The sequence below is a fragment of the Pempheris klunzingeri genome, chromosome 20, assembly GCF_042242105.1.
Source record: "Pempheris klunzingeri isolate RE-2024b chromosome 20, fPemKlu1.hap1, whole genome shotgun sequence".
Lineage (NCBI taxonomy): Eukaryota > Metazoa > Chordata > Actinopteri > Acropomatiformes > Pempheridae > Pempheris > Pempheris klunzingeri.
In genome coordinates this window covers 8,983,641-9,004,677 of record NC_092031.1, presented here as the reverse complement: position 1 = coordinate 9,004,677, position 21,037 = coordinate 8,983,641, and the positions used below count along the sequence as shown (strand labels likewise).

Below are 21,037 nucleotides of genomic sequence, written 5' to 3'. Positions count from 1 at the left end.
CACTGATGCTACCGATTATGTTGCTGCTCCAGTTTCAGGGTCCTGCTATTGTGCATGCTGGCTCACTGTCACACCACCATGGCTTACTGGGACACTTGAAACTCACTGATGACGCCTGTGCTTTTCCTACTATGACTTAGTGAAAAAGAGAGACTTGCATGGTTTTTTGGATGGCTTTTGAGAAAGCCGTGCTTTCTGTTCCTGCACTCAGGAACAGACAGGAGCTCTGTGGCGTAAGCAGGGGTGAAGCCATTTAGCATTTAGTCCAACAAACGACAAAAATTTGAAATGGAAAGCCGGTGGGTGGAGGACAGAACTGGAGTAACATGCTCCCTCTTGTTTGACCTTTGTTAAGCCTTTACACTTTTTATGGTGAACAAAAGTTTGCAGTGCCCTTATTAACTCTACGTTTATTGTAGTTTAGTTGACATTATGAGCAACGGGACATTAAATCACTCACAGCTACAAAAATACCAACGGCACATTATAGTCCAAGAGCGCTATATATTGCTTGTTGTTGGCCTTTCATGTAAAGATAGCAAGTGACCTAAACACAATAAATACTTTTCATCATCAGTAAAATCACTCCAAGTCACACATAAATAAACATAATGTTAAACATTTCCATACAAATTCTGACTTGGATGATAAGGTGACAGATTTAGGCCTAAATTGATTATTAGTACCAATATTCTGTTACACACAATTCCTGAAGATGGAATAAAATGGCATAAAATAATTCATCCTAAATGTTAACAAAAGTGCTGCCCCACCAACATTAAAAAAGTGGATTAGAAATTGCTATTGCTCCCTTTAAGATTGTATGTAATGCACATTTTAGATATAGAAGAGCACCAAAATCTAAGCTATTCATATTTTTTCATGCTGTGAAAAGTTTACTGGGCAATATTTTCAATGTTTTGTCATTTTTTTCTATGCACAACTCAAACATTTGCATTACATTCAAATAAAAAACTGTAATGTGTATAGTTAAAAAAAAAAATACAGATTAGTTCTTTAAATGACTTCCCTTTTTTTTTATTCCTGGTATCGGTGTTCACCACAGGGTGCACCTTCTTTCCCATTGGCCCCAAATGCAGCATTGAAAGCTTTACAATAATTGGAGCATGTACAGCCAATCATATGCCTAGAAGATGCTAAAGCCCGCCCACTTCCTTCACCAACCAGTCAGCGTTTCCCAAAGTGCAGCTACAGTTCCTGTAGTCAAAAAGCACATTGCTTTGACAGAGAGGAGGAAGCTGCTGAACATTTACTCATCACGCTGCTCAGTTTTCTGACATAATGCCAACTACCAGGTATGATCCAAATGATAATATCCTCCAGTGTGTCCAGAGGATGCATTTCTTCTGTTGTGATCGTCTTTTATAAAAATAAGTACTGTCAGTGGGTTGATTCAAAACTTGTAAGAAAGCTTTTAATCTCAAACTTTTAGACTGATGCTTTAAGTCTTTTAGGCTGATGTATGTAAGTTTGGATGGCAGCAGTTATTTTTCCTCTCTGTGATCTTAACCAGGCGTCTGGTAAGTTTTGTGTCTTGTGTTTTATGAAAGTTGGATAACCTGTTGTGAAGACTCTTGTCAGGAGTAGACTTTGACCACTATGGTATCTTGTTGCTGAAATTTTCTAGATGAAAAGGTCATGTGGGGGGGAAAAAAAAGAAGTAAAGTTTAAAGCAGTTTTCCCTGCTCTGACACATCAACATCAGTCCAAACATGCATTTTCCTGAAGCTTTTGAATGACACATAAACTGTTCATATCCACAGTGATCTTTTCAGTGTGCTGGAGGGTGTGCCTCCATCTGATGAGGCAAAAAGAAACTCTCAATGGCAGTTTTGCATTTCTCAGTGCAAGCTGAGGAGCCATGAAATAGAAGTCTGCTACGAGCTCATAACTTTGCAATTGTTGACGCATCTGCAGCTGTATTTTCTCATGTGTCGTGCACATGTTGCCTGTAGAGAGACGGTCAGGTTACTATCCCTCATCAAAGTTTCAGTCATTCAATTCAACAAATCTGAAACAGATGATTTTCCGAATCACAGCAGATTGATTGTGTCCTCTGTTCGTGCAAATCTGGTGAGTGGGAGTCTGCATAATACAATATGTTTTTGTCTCCCCACAGTGAAAACACACTCTTTGGGATGGGAAATCCCTTGCTCGACATTTCAGCTGTTGTTGACAAAGATTTCCTTGACAAGTAAGTCTAAACAGCTCATTTGTTTTCACTAATGTCTTCATTTTCCTGCGTCTTTCCTGCAACCAAGACATTCTTTTTCTATTCTTTCCTAAAGGTTTGGACTGAAGCCTAATGACCAGATCCTCGCTGAAGACAAACACAAAGCCTTGTGAGTCAAAACTTACCCGGGGCACCACGTGCTTCAGTAGCGTAACGCAAAGTGTTAAAATTACGTGGAACCAAATAAGGGATGCACTGGTCATTCACAGCCACTACTACCATCTTGACACTGAAGCTGTGCTCAAAATAGCCAAGTTATAAATCACCCCTCTGTAACTGGGAGCCTCACAGCTTGACACGCCTACATTTTTCCCATACTGAATTTGTGCCAAACTATACCAAGATGCCTCTGAATTTACTACTGTTTTGCACTCACTAGTAGATCTGCGTAGATGTTTAACTACATGCCATTAGACTGACACGAAATGAATGCTATTATTTATTCAGAGAGGGTTTTTTTTTCTCATGCTCCCCTTCCAGACACTCCCTCCTTCGTATGGCAAGTGGATGCAACAGTAATATTATAGCCTTCCTAGAAAACATGGTCGCATGTCCCTGAAGCTAGCGCTCAGCTCTTTTTTTTTAACGCACCTGGAGGTAAACATAGACTTGAAACTAACCGCAATTAAAACAGAACTGAGCCTTTATTAGTGACCGACCTCGCACTGCCCTCTTTTCTCTGCGTGACAGAGCACAGACGGCGTTAGTCGCAGTGTGGACATAAAAAGTTCACCGTCAGTAAGCAAGATGATGGTCAGAGGCAGATGTTTGAGTTCAGTTTTCACATTGACCATATTTGGGATATGTTTATGTGCCTGCCTCTTCTCAATGAGAGTGAGACTGTTTGATTCATGTAAAAAATGATGATTGAATGATCTCTACTAATTACCTTGGAAGGAAAAGACACAAGACTATCTGGAGCTTGAAAGTGCCAGTGTGTTTACATCGCATACACACAGCAACATGTGTATGTGATGTATGACTGCAATTCAAACCCTTCTTTTGATTTTCTTTTAGAGATGAGCTCTGTAACTGTAAGACTGGCCTTTTCATTAAAAATAAGTGCAGTCGTTTGTGAGAAAACTGGAAGATACTGGGAAAAAAAAACGCCATATGTTACAATGTTGAGAAAACCTTTAAAAAAAATTCCTGGATATAAGAAAATAAGATGATAAGATAAACACCGGGACAGAAATAAGCTCTTTAGTGGATAAATCAGTCAGTTCAGTTATTTTGTCAGTTAATATATATATTTTTTTTTAAAAAAAAGTTTTGTTACAATGATACATTTCTCCTTTTCTGATCGCAGAATTTCATTTAGTCATGAATCCCAGTTTATTTATGTCAGTCCTGCAGCCTCCATGGTGACTCATGACTCATGGCTTCACTGATGGGGTCCCTGAGCTTGTTCATACTGCTCATGATGGACCTCACTAGACATTGTATGTAATATTCAGACGTAGCCTGTAGCTGAACCGCTTGCCTCCACTTGGCCCGCTGTTACTAGAGTGCAACAAATGGCTTTTGTAGGCCTTTCTTTAACCAGGGTCACTGAGCACTAATGCTCTGCCACAGGAGCTCGTTGCTCCGCACTCGCAGCCCAGTACAACCACAGCCTTATCTGTTGGATGTAAGATAACCGAATAGCTTTTATCTGCCGGTCGCTGAGCAGCTCCACTTGAGTAGTTTGGTGTTAAGTATCTTGCTCAAGGGCACCTCAGTGGTGGTAATGAGGAGGGAGGGACAAGTGCTGTTCTTTCACTCTCTAAACCCAAATTCATGCTGCTGGTCTGGAGGTTGAGCCCAACAGCCCAAAGCAACCTTTTTTTTTTCTTTTTTTTTTTTTTTTTAACAATGTCTCCTGTTTGGTTTGCCACCTGTTGTTTGTTTTTGGCTTCTCATACTGTCTTGACATTACATTTTTGTCAATATACTCATATGATCTGGACCATTTGAGATTTGTAACTACATACAAATGTTTTACAAAACTATGTACAAGAAAGCCTAGAAATTGGAGCTGATTCACTGCTGTATCCGAAAATGAGGTCTCTCCTTTCATTGTCAATCAGTATTCAGAATATGCAGATGAGATGTTCCCACTACAGTTACTTCAATTGCATATTCTTGATTTTCATGTACAATAGCATGGCTTAAAGCTGTCAAATTCCTATGTTGGTAGTATTAGATATGAGAGCCTCTGCTTTTACATGTGCCAAAGATGTCTGTGTTTATTAGCAAAAAAATTACACGTTATTTCAATGAAGTTTGGTGAAACGTGTTTGATCGGGAATCAAATTATTTTAAGATTTTTCTTTAACGTGATTTGGTGAAGTTTTGAACATTTTAGCTGTTTAATATATTACCCTGGCAAACTGTTCCATGATTATATTTCGCTGCTTCCACTTTGATGCAGATTTGGATGCAGACGCAGATCAAACGTTTGTAAACATTCTCTGTTTTTAAAATGGCACATTTAAGGGATTATGCAGCCTTGGCAGAAGTCTCTGCCCTCTGAGTACTTTTTAGTTTGATGGTGTCTAATTTTAGCAGAGTGCATGTTGATTTAACAATTTCAAACTCGAAAAAAGTGATGAATTCTGTTTTAGCGTCTCGTGTGTGAATTTTAAGTGAGCGACTGTGCAGCAGCTGTAAAATCATGAAGCACCAGAGTAATGCATCCACAATATAAAGACAGATCAGTACATCGGACCGCCTGTACCTTACAATAGGCTACCTTGTCAGGTCTTGTTACTTGACAAAGGGACACATGTGACCTTGGGCGGCAGCAGCAGCACAAAGCAGCATCATCAGCAGTGTTGTTCTCCTCCAGCACAAAGGCAGCGGTGTTATCTTTAGCCCCACAGACACTGTTCCCTCCACATTCTGCACAAGGTCAGGGCAGGATTAACATGCGGCTTTGGGGGTTTATTCCCAGCACAATGCATTTCAACGTATGTCCTCTCACATACCACACACACTAGCATACTTGCCCTTATTGTCCATCAATTTATATCTCGATGTACATTTTTTTTCTTCTTTTTATCACATCATCTATTAACTCATAGCAGCAAAGGTGATGAAAAACTTGAATGCTGGGATATGAGTGCAGTGGTCCTACTAAGGATGGTGGGTGAGTTGTACTCAATTAGACTACAAAGTGCAGTGAGGTCATTCACAGGCTCATTGGACCATGGACAAAGGAGAACTTGGCTGAAGTGTTGTGACAAATAACATCATTACTTAAAAGGCCACAACAGACTTACAAGTCTAGTCGACTAACACTATTGTTGTGCCTCTGAATCTACAGAGTGTAACACGATTCATTTTTTTCCCTCCGCATCACCCTGGTGGGAGAGAGATCATTGGATGCAGTGCACTGTGGCCATGCCTGAATTCAATTATCTAGTCACAGCAGAGCCCATATAATCCTGTTGTGGCTGAGAAATTGCCTGCTATAGAAACCATCAACATCCCTGTTAGTACTGGCTGGGGACTTAATGCTTTTTTTTTTTTTTTCCCTGAACAAGCCTCAACTGTGACTTCTGATGCCTTTTTTTCATTTCACTTCAAATGTGTTACAATTAATTCCCAGTTTTCATTCAAAACTTTTTAGGTTGTTACTTAAGGAAGTTTGAAAATTGCACGATCACAATTGTCTGTCATTTATCAAGCAGCAATGTCAAAACGTTGCTGGTTCTAGCTTCCCAAATGTGAAGATTTGCTTCTTGTCCCTACTTTATACCATTATAAATTGAATATCTTTGGATTTAGGATGGCCACCTTAGGTTCTGGAAACGCGTGATAGGAGCTGAAACGACTAATGGATTAGTTGCTCATCATAGAATAAACACGCAACAATTTATTAATTGTTAGTGCCAAAAAATGTTCTGGGGCTGACTTCTCTAAGGTGAATATTAATGGTTTTCTTAGCTTGTAAATTGAATGTTGTGTTTTGGACTGTTGGTCTGAAAAAACAAGCAATTTGAAGAGCGACTTATTAAGAAGATAATCATCAGATGACATAATACTTAACTGAAACAATAGTTGACTAGATTATCATTTGAGTAATTGAAGATTTAAGCAGGAGCTACAGTAAAATGTTAATGAAAGTAATCAGTTCTGCTGCGCTGCTGAAAACCCCCCCCACTAACTTCCTGGGTGTCCTGGTGGCGTAGATGCATACCATGCAACCGCAGTGTCCTGGTTCACTTCCGGCCATGAGTGTCTCTTGCATTTCATACCGCTTTCTCTCCCCCCATGTGTCCTGTCTGTGTCTATACTTTCTCCTGTCTAATAAAGGAAAAAAAAAAATCATGTAGTGCAATCTCAAACACTGCTAGAATCACATACCATCATCCCTCTCTCCTCTATATATATACGGCAGCTCCTGCCTCTCAACGCTTTATACAAAGTTTACAGTGGGGTGTTTAGTGAGTCATGTTGACTCGTCCGGACCTTGTATCGCATCTGCTTTCTTTTCCACTGTTGTTTTTGAACTGTAGCTGTTCACACTAGATGCTAGTTTTTCTCACAGGGTGCCTTGAGTCTTTTAAAATTGAGGCATGAGAGGAAACCAACTAACCAAAACAGTGGGTTTGACTTCCTCTCTGACTGCCTTCACGTACATGAATGTACATTTCAGTGGAAGACACAGTCAAATGCGGTGCTGTAGGTCCTTTTGTAGTCACTGCTGCCATCCTGTGGCTTAATGGGCACATCCGGTATCTGTACGGCAGCTAATGCCTTTTTATAACATTTATAAGGTTTGTTGTACATATTGTCTGTATCTCAGATGATCAAATTAAAAAAAAAAAGTAAAAATAAGAATAAGAAGTTGTACTATTAATTTAAGTGTTGCCTTTTTTAGATTTTACTGTTGCATTTTGTTTTTGAATGCAGACCTTTTAGATGTTGTTAGCAGTCAGTTGGTATTTTATTTGAACTGTAACGTAATTTCTTTGCTCATTATGGAATTGCAGTTAAAGGGCATGTGCCTTTTCCGTCCAGCAGGGGGCAACAGTAGTCTGCTGTTTTTACCCCAAGGAGTCTCCATAGGAAATAACATGTCAACATAATGAAAACACGCCTCTTTCTGCAGGAGATTATAATGTGGGCAAATAGACATTTTATTCCAGGATAACTAGGCATTACAGGTTGTTTAGAACACGCAGCGTTTCATGACTTACCATCCACCCAAACCCTCTTGGGCTTGTTAACCATATCGTATTAGAGCTAATGATTATTAGTGTGTCAAATGAGTGAGTCATTGTTACAGTGTATTGTCACCTCCGAGCAGGGAAAAAAAAAGATCAGTTGGCTCCTGAATATTAGTCCCATTCAAACATTTGTTTTATGACTCCCTCTGTCCAATGATAATTAATTGTTTACTTTCTCATCTCTGGATGATGGCGTGACTCTTTTCAGAGGTTGTTTGCTCACAGCAATTAAGTTCATCAGTGCTCATCCTCCCTCCTCCTCCTCCTCCTCCCTCTCTCTACCCCCTTCTCTCCTTTTCTCTGTGCTAAATGCAGATTAGCAGCGTCACAATCGCATCCAGAATGAGAGTAAACTCCTCATTATGCCGTGTGACCCTCTGCTGCATGAATAATTCAGGGCTGCAGCGTTAGTGGCTGGCTGTTATTAGCATTCCGGATGGCAAAGGGAAGAGAGAAAGAGGGAGAGAGAGGGTGGGAGGCTCATATCACTGACAGGGCTGACTCAGGGGGATCAGCCCTGGATTGAGACACACATCACACACACATCATCATACGACACAGGAGATCAGTGGAGGTGCCTCTCCACTCACACACCCCGCTGTCTGTGTACATCTTACACACCCCTGCTGCTGCCGTGCAGCTCAATCTGCTTACTGGGAGGAAAACAACAAAGGCCCCTCTCACTGAGTACATGCTAAACACTCTGGCTCCTGGGTGTGTGTGTGTGATAGATTCTGCTCTGTAAACACACTTGACTCTGCTCCTCTTTTTTTTTTTTTTTTTTTCTATTTCTATTTTTTTTTTAATACATAACGAAGCAAAATGTGAGTGCTAGAAACCCCCAGCGGAGCTATCCTGGTGTGTCAGGAGGAGAAACACTTCCCCATGTGTGTGTGTGTGTGTGTGTGTGTGTGTGTGTGTGTTTGTGTGCTCACATGCAAGCATGCGTGCAGAAGCTGCATGTGCTTGCCATGGTGCCACTTCAGTGGATGCACTCATGCTTGACTGAGTGTAGACACATTACAACCCCCTCCTTTTTACTTCCCAGCTCTCTTGTCTGTTGCTGAGGCTGAGTGCTGTACTACAGTACTTAAACTCACCTCCGCCAGCCCGCTGGGGGGGGGTCAGAACATCCGGCTCCCCCTGCTGCTGAGGGCAAAGGTCGCGGGCCTGCATCCATCAGCTGGCCTCTGAGCCAAAGAGAGAGAGCAGAGATTAATGGCACTCAACTGGTAATTGAGACATCAGAAACATGTTCAGCCGTCAGCCGAGCCGCACTTGATGTTTTATTGATATGCATGAGTCTGACGATTTGGGGCGCTTGCATATAATCTGACATACTCGCTACGGGCTGTACTCAACTGTAAGAAATGTGGATCTAGACCTTTTGAATTATAAAACAAGTAAACTTTTCAAATAATGGCGATAAAGAAGCCTCACATCTTCTTTTGCTGTAGTTTTCTTTCCTCTCTTTTGAGGAAATAGGTTAGCACACTGCGATGCAGGGTGGTTGCTCTGCATTTATAAAGCATACATGCTGCATCATGAGAGATGGCTGATGCAATCATAATTAAGGCTCGTCCTCGCCGAAGCTGCAAATACCTCCCTCTTGTTGATGGTGGCTGCCAGCAGGTGGTGCCAGAAGGAAACATCACAAGTCAGAGGGAGTGTAACAAATATAATCCACATCTCTGTGCATGTGGGCGTCCCCCCCCTCCTCCCCTCCTCTCTCTCCAACTCCCCCTTTTAAAGAGCGTTTTATAATTAAAATGTGGGCGTCTCAGCCAGTACATACAGCATGTTCAGTTCAGAAAAGCATGCTCAGGGCTATTTTTAGTCATCTTTGATCCCCAGCAGTCACACAGGAAAAGCCACTGATGGCAGCAGCCCTTATACATGTAGGCTAGTTAGTATACTATCTGTGTTGATCATTTCTCTACACCTAGACTGTGTGGGGGTAGAGATGGGAGGCCTGACTGGTGAGCAGCAACACTCCCCGTGTGTTTAAAGTTCACACTGGGCCATATGGTCCCCGCAGTAGGGGGTGTTGGTGAAATTATTCACACAGAGCGCTCTGAATCACCGAGATCCTGGTATCAACCTCCAAGATAAGGGGAATGTCTCAAAGGCTTTGTGCTCCGGCTTCAAATCTCAATCCTCAAGAGAATGCCAGAAGCCCCATCCTTGCTTACACACTCCGTCTTCCCACTCTCTCCCTCGATGTGTCCCTCTTTCTCTCTCTTTCATGTCCTCACAAACACACACTCACTCTCACACTCCCTCTCCCACATCCACACAGTACAGTGTGACAAACAACGCCACCCTCTGCAGCGCGAAGCCAAAAACCTGTGACATTTTAGAGGAAATAATATGAACTCATCCTCCATGACCAGATTTTGCCCCGGCCGCCTAATCCTTGAGTGTAGCCTAATTAAGTACAAACAGCAGTTCTCGGTTAATGCCAACAAATGGGCTGCTGCTGCTGCTGGATCGGCCGTTTATTAAAGGGATGCACATTTGTTGTTTCTGCATTCTAATGCAATTACTCACCCATTATGACCATGTAATTGTGCAGCCATTAATTGTGCATCCAGTCTATAATGCAAAAAAGGCTGATCGCGGCTTGAGTCGCTGCGTTTTTCTGTACTGAGGGACTTGAGGCAGGTTTTCTCAGCTGAATAGGGATTTACACAAATGGACTGATATACCTGAAAGAAGGAGATATCGTAATGCTTTTGTGCAAATCAGCATTCATCCCTTACTGTAGTGTATTAGTAGATGTCAGAGGACGGGAACAAGGCCTCGCTCGCTGTTTGAATCATGACTCATTTGTGTTCAGTACTTTTATGCGCCTCATTCTTCGCCATCTATTCCCATCCTGCCCTAATGTTCCACTGATAAGAATGTCCTATTCATTCTGCGTTCTTCACCAGTTGCTACTGAGAGAGAGAGAGAGAGAGACTCTACAGGCATTGAATGAAAAGCACATCCATTTCTGAGGGGGAGCGTGAGCACGGTAGAAGATAATTATTGATTTGAAATAAGAAAAGATAAGGCTCAACCTTGAGCAGCCCGGCGATAGCGTGCAGAACAGAATAATTAATGGGCCTGTCTTGTGTCGGGACAAGCTTTCACACTGAGACGAGCGTATTGATTTTAAACAGATAAACTGCGTAACCCTTTGTGAAGGGTTTGACAAACAATTTAATTGGGGGAAAAAACAACAATATTCCTCACCCTTTCCATCTCCCTTTCATCACGTCCCCGAGCTGTTTTTCCTCTGCCTGACCTATGGAAACAATTACTGTGCATCAGGCCTTGTACTGCCTCCAGACTACCAAGGAAGGCTGGTGTAGGATGCACACACTGATTGGGGAATCTAATCAATGGAGGAACCTGTCTCCACTCCAGATGCCTGTGTTGAAACTGGGATTACCGAAGCCTTTTAGTTGTATTGCCCCCTCTCTGCTTCTGTCAGAGAGAGAGAAAAGATGGATATGCCTGTTTAAATGTACCTGCCTGCTATAGCTGAAGCAGAGATAATTTACTGTTCCTGTACAGCTCTCCTCCTTCCTAATCCCCAGGGAGAGCAGCAAAGAAGCCCCAGTCCTCTCACTTCTTCCCTTGCCCTCCCCTGATTAGTGATAGGGGCTGTTTGATCATGTTTCCCTCCCTGTCCTTGTGATTTGTAAGCTGTTTAAACGTGAACGAGGCAATTAAATAAGGACGAACGGAGGAGAGTGGGTGCCGCGGTGATCATTAGCGATGAATTACCCCGGTGTGCACTCAAACACTCGGGAGGACTTTCATGCGGACCACTCCCGAGGATCCAGATCCAATCTAGCCATTGATTAACAGAGACTTGTTCTTCCTGTGAAATCACTCGACGGGGATTTTAGGGCACTCATCCGGTCTTATCGAGATAGGCTAACATCAAAGGCGAATGAAGAGGGATTGGGTAAATGTGCTCGCCTCGCCCTCCATGTAAGAGACTTAGAGGAGCAAATCTTGAATTATTGCCTCATGTAAATAATCTACTTGGCTCGTTTTTTGGGGAGGTGAGAGAGGAACTCATGAGTCACTCGGGGCAGAGAACACTCATAGTACTTTGCAAGCTCTCATATTTCCCTTGATGGGAAACAACGGTGGGGGCTCCATCCCCAGGAATGTAAACAACACGATGTTCCTGACTTGTGTGATCTGCCCCGACAATTTGGATGAGTTAAGCCAAAGAGATGTAGAGGTATTATTTTTTGGAGGAGGACTCTCATATCCTCTGAATACAAATATTCCACTCAGTAGCCTAATTTCCCTAATTTGATTTAAAGCTGACTAAATAAGTGTCTCTATTGGTCTCAAATTGGAAAGTATGAAATTGAAAAGCAGCACAGTGCCTTTAGTTAAGTGTAGTATTTAACCAGAGTGTCAGGGGCAGTCTCTTGTAAAGCATGTGTTATATAACGCAGTCTGTCCATACATTAGTGGAATGCATGGCATAGTTGGAATTGCTCCTCCATTGAGCAACAGCAGTGGGCTTTAGAAGCAGAGGTTACTGGCTGAGGACATTTTGTTCAAAACAATTTCTTTCTCTCTGCTCCCTCCCATCAGAGTGAGCTTAGACTGCTGTAGATGGAATGGGATTTTCTCTTCCTAAATGGCCAAGGGGGCCGTTTACGGTGTCACTACTATGGGATCACATGATGTTTGAGGGTGTAAAGGTCTCGAGGCAGCTGCTCCTTTTCGGATGGGATTTTCGAGGCATCCAAGAGCAGGGCCCCATGCTGTCTGCACTGAAAGGTGGAGCAAATACTTCTAGGAAGAAAAAAAAAAAAAAAAAAGCTGAAATCCTCAGAAGCTGTGTGTCTATTTGAAATGGGTTCTGGAGTCCCTCGGCTGCCTTCATGTTATAAACACCCACAGTGCTCAAATTCTTCCTTTGTCAAGGAGTCATAACAGGTGTCTCAGGAAGGATTTTTTTCCCGGTTAGCATATTTTCCACTTGCATGGAAAGTTTTTTTTCTTTATTAGGAACATTCTGCCCTGGGTAGACCCCTTGCCTTGAGACATGATATGCAGACTTTCTTTGAAGCAGTAAAGGTTACTTTCACACCCGCTCAAAATTTGGCCATGCCTAGTTAAACCAGGTTGCGCTGAAGTATTGAACACCTCTGGCTGACATATGTTGGTAAGCCATGATGCACTTTGCATACATATTAGTTCTGTCTGCGGTGAGTATATGCAACAGACATGACACATATCCGGGTTCAACTTTAGAATTCAAGTTAGCTCCCCCAAAACATGCAACCTTTGACCTCCCCTGAAAATGTTTTTTTAATCCTTAAAAGGGAATGCATCAGCACTCAGTAGCAGAGCCTTTACATAACCAACACCACTCTGGGATTACGCTCAAGTATTTTCTCAACAACTCCAGTTAATTTAAGGTGGAATTACACATGACAGCAGTGGGAATGGTATGGTGCACCTTGATCTATTTACCATATCATTGGATTTTTTTCCCCCTAAATACACTTATTAATAGACAGTCATCAATTTACAGTTGAGGAATAAAAAGTCAAGGACCTCCTAATGTGGTGTATCGTCTTGACTGCAGTTAGGTCAATTTCCTTAGCAGGGTGGACACGTTTATATAGCCAGCCCCCCCTGGGAGGCTGTTTGTGTGAACGATGTGGAGGATACGCATTATTCATGTTCTCAGCTCTATCTCACAGTGTAGCCCAGCTTTGCATCACGTTACGCCTAAACACTGAAGCTATTGATGTCTGAAATGGCAGTATGATGGGAAAATACAAAAATGATAGAACTGCCTTCAGTTTCTCACTGTAGACCCAAGGGTGCTCCTGTGGTTTATGTTTGAAAACTCAGCAATTGTTTACTCCCCATTCCCCAATGTCACGTCTGTTTTCTTGACTCAGTGTGTTTAGTCTGTTACAGTCACTTCTAAACGTTGCTGTATGGTTCATACATCAAACATTTAATCAGATGTGGTCTCTCTTGAAACAAGTCATCTGTCTGTGAGGGTGTTGTACACAAGGAAATTGTAAAACTTGTTTTTCTAATTGCTCTGAAAGCATCACCTATGAAATACAAAAAAGTCGATTGAAAGCTGAATAGTTTCTTTTATTTCTTGCGTGCCTATTAGGAAGCAGTTCAAGTTCCTCAGAAATAACTTTCTCTGCTCATCTTGCTTTAATACTGTATGGCTAACTATAACCATATGTGGACAATGTTCGTCTTTAGCTTTTATCAAGCTGACATTTAGACCCTCACTGCCTCTTTTCAGCTCCAGCAACATTTGTGGTCAAGTATACCTTTTAACAAAATCCAGAATTTGCTTGATGCTTCTTTGTGTCTCTTTTTCTTTTTAAGCAGTTGATATAAACAGCTTGCACCTTGAATGTCACAGTTGAAGGATGGCAAAAAAAATGTATGCTTCTTTCAAGTTTATTATATTTTAGTGTTGACATACTGCAGTTTTTTTACAGTCAGTCATACTTTATCCCAGTGATTTCCATGATGTACTGTAGATTAGCTCAATTTGAAAATATCAAAACTGTGTTTTGAACACTAAATCTTGTGGTTAGTAGTTAGCTCAAAGTAATATGTGCATATGTGATTATATTAATAAGTAACTAAAAACTGCTCAAACTGGATAAAAAGTAAAAGGTTGAAATAGTTTTCTAAAAATAATGGGTAAAAGGTTGAAGTAGTCAGCTAAAAGTAATGCGATGAATAATTAAAATAACTGAATGTGTCAGATGGTTGAAATGCAAATGCAGACTGGACTTAACTAACCCAAACATTGGCTGTTAATTCTATATATTAAATATTAGTGTGTATGTAATTAACAGGGTGAAAAAATATGCAGTGTTAAATCGTTTCAGTTGAACACATTTCATGGTTTCAGTGTAGGGGCACTGAGTTTATCTGGCAAAGCTATGGGGGTGTACCAGACAAACCCCCCCAAAAAATATCTAAAAATATATTACTCGTTTACCACTATACCAGTCTCAATTGTCCTATTAATTATCTTAATGCCAATGTTGGCGTGATAGCACGATAATGTTAATCATTAATGCCTTGTAGAAACAGAGCAACGTTACCATTCATTTTGGAATTGTGTTTGTGCCCGTCGTGAATGTAAATCCAATCATCAGTTTCCTTTTAGCTCTATTTTGGTCTCCACCAGCTCCTGAGAGAAATATTTGACTATTTAGCTGCAAAATGCTCCACTATGTCCACCAGCTAGCCACTAACTTTGTCTGTTGTCATTCTATCTTTAGTATGTTAGCATGTAGGCATGTTATGTGAGCATACTAAAATGTCTTTAAAGTGTTTAACATTTTACTAGGTTGTGATGCTAGCGTTCGTATTTCAGCATGATATGTTTACAGCTGCCCTTTAACTGTACCTCTCCTAATGGATTTTTTGTTGACTTATTTGTGGCGCTTAAGAAACACAATTTCACCTTACTCCTCCTAAACATGTAATGTGACGTGTTGACAAACCCGCAGTCGTCATTGTATCGCGTGTTTACACCAAGACTTTACCAGCAGGTCTGGTCTAATTTAATCTGTGGTTAATCTCGTGTTTTGTAACAACTCTTGTACTTATCTTTATTTCAGGTTTGCAGAAATTGTCCAGAGGAACAAAGTTGAATACCATGCTGGTGGTTCGACCCAAAACTCAGTGAAAATTGCTCAGGTTAGTCTTCTCTGGCCCTCTGCAGTGTGCCTGAATGTGTTTTGAATATACAGTGGTATGCTTGTAACCTTAGATTTGTCAGCCTGGCAACCCTGGGAATACAGAGAATAGCTGCACAGCATGTAGACACATTACAATTTTAGGTGTTGTGAATTCATCAGACCTGCCTCGGAAAGAGAAAGGCACCGAGGATTCATAATATTTGCAGTGTTATCTAGTTGGCCTAATTTCCTGAGACATATCAAACATCAATTAGAGTGAATTACAAGTAGATGCAATTAACATGTCACAACAAATTATATCAAACAAATGCTGATCTTCTCCTTGGCTGTTAGACAGATTTGAGCATCTAAAAGAAATTGGTAATTGTCCAAATCTAAAATGGCAATCTGAACTTGAGAAGATTATTCACTGAATCCTTTTTTTTTTTTTTTTAAGTGACTGCAGTAAGTCTGTGAATTTGACATGCAGTGATTAGCTGCTGATAAGGCTTTGGTCTGCTCACAATAAACAAAGAAAAAGCATCCAGCTGAAAAATAATTCTCTTCTGAAGAGAAATGAGCACAGAAGCTAATTGAGAGGCTGATGTTTGTGAAAGCGCAGACTCTTTCTTGTGTGTGGGTTTTTTTTGTTTATACATGTCAATACAATGTGTAGAGTTTGTATTTATACACATGTGTTTGTGTGTGTGCATTTTAATGTGTGTCTGTGTGTATTTAGCACAAGATAGATACAGAGAAGGGGGGGGGGGGGGGGGGGGGGGCAGGCAGGCCCTCAGGCTGCCACCATCTCCATGCTTTGGAGACGGTAAGCATCCTTTAAAAAGAGACGCAGAGCTATGCACCTCCATACAAACACTCTTTAATTATCAAGATCAGACGCATTTACATAAACCTCAGTCACTCACAGGCATTCAGCGCCAAGTTGTTTTTATTCTTTGGGCAACATCTCCCCCTGTTTTTAAAAAAAATATCTTTTGTGCTTGATGCCACCAGTTTTAAAATTGTTGGACTCACTTTTCCACTTGAGCCACTGCCAAGTTTGAAAATCGAAATCGAGATCATTTCCTCCTTTCCTATCATTACACTGGCTAAAGTCATAGATTTAGCTTGATCTGCCTCAGTTAAGACATAAACCCTGACAAGGGTTTTTCATGTTTTATTTTAGAAGACGCTGAAGAAGGCCCCAAGTTGCGTGTCAAATCCCTTGTGAGATCAGATGGAGAAGGAGGTTTTTATTGCTGGCCTTTGCTGGAGAAAGAGCCGTCATGGCCCCTGTGCCCTCTGAGAAGCGTTCAGTCAACTAAATTATTCTGTGTTATAATGGCATGGCAGACCCCAGTCAAATGTTATTCTACTCTGTTTATTTGGATATTTACCCCCTTCTGAGGGAAGATGTAGAGCTGATTCTGAAATGCTCAAGATAACAAGAGTGTTTTCGTCCCACACCCAGAAGTCTCAGAAACAGTTTCTGTCAATATATACCTTGAAGCGCTGACTTTTCCACATTTCACTTTCAGGTGATGGTGTTCTTTTATGAAAAATGTATAATGCATAACCGGCTCCCAGATTATCACATTGTAGCACTTGCAATATGTGAAACTTCAAACCCTGCTGTATTGTGGAAGCTGAACCTTCAAACACGAATGATATGCACTGCAGCACTGAATCCACATCAAAGGGCCCAGTGACTAAATGAGATGCTCGATCCAGGGCAGGTTTGCTCAGGAGCACCATCACTGCTGGAGGAGAGAGAGGAGTGTTCAGAGGCTTTGCACAGGAATCGCTGCGCACGCTGGGAAAACCCAGGGTGTGGGAGGATCAATGCCTTTGCCAGCAGAACTCGTACTTTCCTCCAAAACCCGACCGCTTCATCGGAGGCTGTAATAGGTTAAATACTGCCGCTTCATCCGAGTTACGATTTCTGCACTATCAAGGAAAACCTAAACCTCGGCCTTAAGAAGATGCGGAATCGATGGTAATTGGATTTAGTCAAATGAGAATTGACCAAGCCGAAGCTTAGATGGATAAGTATTGCTTCCCCTCTAACCACCGTCCCTGACCCACTCTTTGATCGAAATCATCCATTGCAGTGTTTGGTAGTGGTCGATTGGTTGCACTCAGTGCTATCTTTAGCACTGACATTACTTTTGTGATAAACTTTAAGTCCCAAGATAGATGTATCAACACATTTCTGCTTCCTTAGCAGCGCCCCAGTGCTCCTCAATAAGCCATAGATCTTGTTTGGATCAAGTCAGTGAAGTTGCAAGCTTGTATGCAGAGCTCTTTGGCTCTGATTCCAAAGAAGAAAAAAAAAATGCAATGATTGAAACGGGTTGGAGGTTGTTGCCTTTGCCCAGCTCTAACAAACACCATGCCCTGAAGGGGCGTCCAACATAAAGGCTCACCTACTGGATGTTGCAGGGCTGTAAGGTAACAAAAACCAGCCCAGCGTTGCTTGCTCAAATACAGCCTCACACATCAAAGGGCTTCTGCTCAGATAGGGCACGGCGGGAAACAACAATCATATTTTTTTCAGTCATTTACAAAGTTGAAGGGGGGGAAAAAAACGGTGGCCTTTCTGAGCATGTGATCCAGAATTTGCGACCGCCGAGTGCGCATGGTGTTTATCACAGGTGACAGAATCAGTGGGGGGAGTCAGTTGACTGGAGGGCTGTATCAAGAAGCACAGTCAATTCATTTAGACAGAACATCAAAGTCCTCCAACAGCTCCTTAGGGCCCAGAGATTGAAGTCTGAGCAGAGACAGGCTCATAGGGAGTTATTGCTGCTGCCAGGGAAGTAGATCCTACTCAGAGTGCCTCGTGTAAACCGTGCATTCTCATTATGATCCTCACAAATCAACAGCATTGACATATTTTATTTCTTTGCAGTGTAAACAGGATTTGTACCCATTCACCAAAGGGACAAATTGTTATGTTTAAGTGCCCTAGCTGTGAACGCGTCACAAAAAGTTATGATTAAGCGTGTTCCCTTTTCTCTATTTAGATTTTGTGCGATGTTTGCAGTCTATATCATCAATTCACTGTGATGTCTTAATTATTGTTTAGAAAGTGAAGGCTTTTGAAAAATCTGCCGTCTCTGTTATGGTTATGATGCCTGTTTAACATTTCCTCAGACTTGGTCAATCGTGGAAGGGGTGAATGGGGCCCAGGCTTGGATGTTGGCTCTGGGCTCTTAATTGGAAACGCATGTGCACCACACTGTCGAGAGTTGTATTTAAAAAACAGAAAAATCCCACAGCACTACTTGAGTTCGAAAAGGGTCCTCACCAGCTCATATTTTGTAGGGGGATACTTAAACTCGGTTTGATGTCTCATTGAAGGCATTGACTTATTTCTCGGGTTGAAAATATTCCATGACCTAATGTTTGGCTTTTACAGCTCGTTTTGTTAAATAAATAAAGAACAGCGACTTGCCTCCATTTGAACGGGCTAAATGAAGAAATGCCTACGTCTGGTTCCACTTAGAGAAAAGAGGACAGTTAAGGAGAAAGAGTGGAGCTTTTGTGTTCAAACTATGTGACTGAACCTTCAGGAGGATGTGCACTCGCGTTGAAATGCACATTCAAGATTTTACTGTTGCTTTCTGTTTTGACTTACATTCCTCTCACATTTTATTATTAGTGTTAAGACAAATATTATTCATCTGTGAAGAGACTTGGGTGGGCTTTTGAGACATTCAGTGGTGATTTCGTTCTTTAGCTGGGATAAGCTCTACATAAGAGCTTTGACTTTTTTGTTTTGGTTTTTGATCACATTGAGTGAGGTTGTAGTTGCATAGATCTCAGCGCAGCTGTGCTGAAATGAGCACGCTAATGACAGATTAAAACCTGAACCCTGGTGGGCCTTTGAGTGTCACGCTGCAGAAATCAAACCTCTCAAGTATGCGCCTGTTGTTAAAGCAAAAGCCTCTTGTTTGTTTTAAGACAGGTTAATTGCAGAACCACTGTTAGCACCCGCTCTGAGCCGTTTTATGGCACCAGGGTCTCGCCATTTCCTTCCCATTACGAAGCAGTGGAAGGTCACAGTCTGTTAAGCTTCTTGTGAGAGATGCATGAAACCAAATGGATTTTTTCCCCCCTTTCATTCCCATCTCTACTCATTCTAGACATTCCAGGTGTGCAAGTGCGCACTTGAGGGGGGGCTGCTATTGTTTTCCACGGCAAAAGCAGCGGAAGCAAAGAACGCCTCATTCGCTTTGATGAGCGATGTGTTCATGCGTGGGCTTCAATGTCACCCGCCATGAGGCAGCTGTGAAGTGCAGCTCACGTCTGTGATGCCATTTACTCAATGATGAAGTGGGGAGATCTCTGTTGGTTCCACATCCACCTCCCCTTTACACACACGTACGTACACACACTGTCTGAGCATGTGTCCCTCCCACCTCAACTGTATTGTGATTGTATGTCACAGCTAATACCAGCACGCACTAAATCTCAAGCTCTGTGATCACAATGATAAAGGTTGACTGGGCCATTATGCAAGGCTTTGTCATCAGAGGGATTTGTTAACAGCTGATGGCCCCGCCGCGTGGCGCCGTCTTTCTTGTGCTTCCTCGAATTTGACTTTCACACCAAAATAATTTGTTTGATTTAATTTTCCTCTCAGATGCACAAGATTTGTGTTGCCCTGGCAAGAAATGGCACGTATCGCTGTATAGGTGACATATTACAGTCCCTGTTGAAGTTAATTTGCCGTCAAATTTGTGACTTAATTTAAGATGCCAAAGGGAAGACGTGGGGAGTAGATTGTAACTCATAAGTATGCATTGGAAAGAGTGTTGATTAACATTGAGGGCTCAAGAGACAGACACACTCGATGTGTATCATCTGGCCTCAGAGGCTGGCAGTGGGATTGAATGTGATATCTTGCATAACGTGTCCTTGCTTTAAGTCCTTGGTTCCAGGCTCAGGAAGAAAGGCTGCACCATGGGCTTGTTTGCTTTTTGCTTGGCTGTTGTACAGTTGCCCGGGCTCCAGGCGAGCTCAGAGTGAAATCTAAAAGGACTTGTGAAACAGACAGTAGTCTACATATCTGGCAGCATTTTCATGTCAAATTACAGAATGATATTTTGCACAGGACACTCAGTTCGCCTGCCATGTCGCTGTATTCTGCATGTAGAAGCAGGCACTCGCATGTTTGGTTTACAGGCCATGAAAAAAAATCTGCTCACATGGCTGTGGAATGGTCTGAGAGCCTTTCAGACTGTCAACAATGGTTCATTAAACCAACTATTGCTAGGAATCATCTGTTGACACAGGTCAAGTAACTGATGAATGAAAGGATGATTGTGAGTTTTACACAACTGTTCTACGTTTTCATATGATTGTGATTGAGCGATGCCCCTCTCTCATATTTCCCCGCAGAATGTCTGTGGCAGTAGCATTTATTTGGCACATTCTCAGCATGCTCCCACTCTTGCGGTTGAAGTGTTGCATAGCAACTGAGAAAAACAGCTTTAAATATTTTGGTTAAAAAGGTTTTAAGAAAATAAAGAACAGCCTGCAATTACTGTTCATTTCTCCCGAGTTCATAAGTTTAAGGAGCTGTGGTATTGCGCCAAGTAATAAATGAAATACCAAATTAGGCTTTGTGTTTGCTTGGAAAAACTGAGAAACGGTATGTCTAGTATATTGCATCCCCTCGTGCCAATTCAGTTATTCATCTATAGCTATTTTGTTTATCGAATAAATGCTGGCAGCTGTCTGCACCGTCACTAATTCACAACTGTTTTGAAACAAAACTCAGTAGTTTTCAGAGTGCAGCTTGGCTCAGTTTTCAAGCCGACTGAGTATATCTGTGACAGGATGGAAAATGTGTAGGT

At 41.8% G+C, this 21,037-nt stretch overlaps 1 protein-coding gene across 2 annotated transcripts in view; it reads left to right on the top strand.

The window, feature by feature from the left end:
- The window catches only part of LOC139219763 (adenosine kinase-like), a 98,980-nt gene that overhangs the window by 1,325 nt on the left and 76,618 nt on the right, over positions 1-21,037 (top strand). The window contains exons 1-4 of one of the 2 annotated variants that reach the window (XM_070851715.1): positions 1,249-1,316; positions 2,141-2,215; positions 2,310-2,363; positions 15,114-15,192. In XM_070851715.1, coding sequence (XP_070707816.1) covers positions 1,303-1,316; positions 2,141-2,215; positions 2,310-2,363; positions 15,114-15,192 — 222 coding nt within the window. In that variant the 5' untranslated portion in view covers positions 1,249-1,302. Of the gene's footprint in view, positions 1-1,248; positions 1,317-2,140; positions 2,216-2,309; positions 2,364-15,113; positions 15,193-21,037 lie in introns of those variants that run through there. The other variant, XM_070851714.1, reaches the window with a different exon arrangement.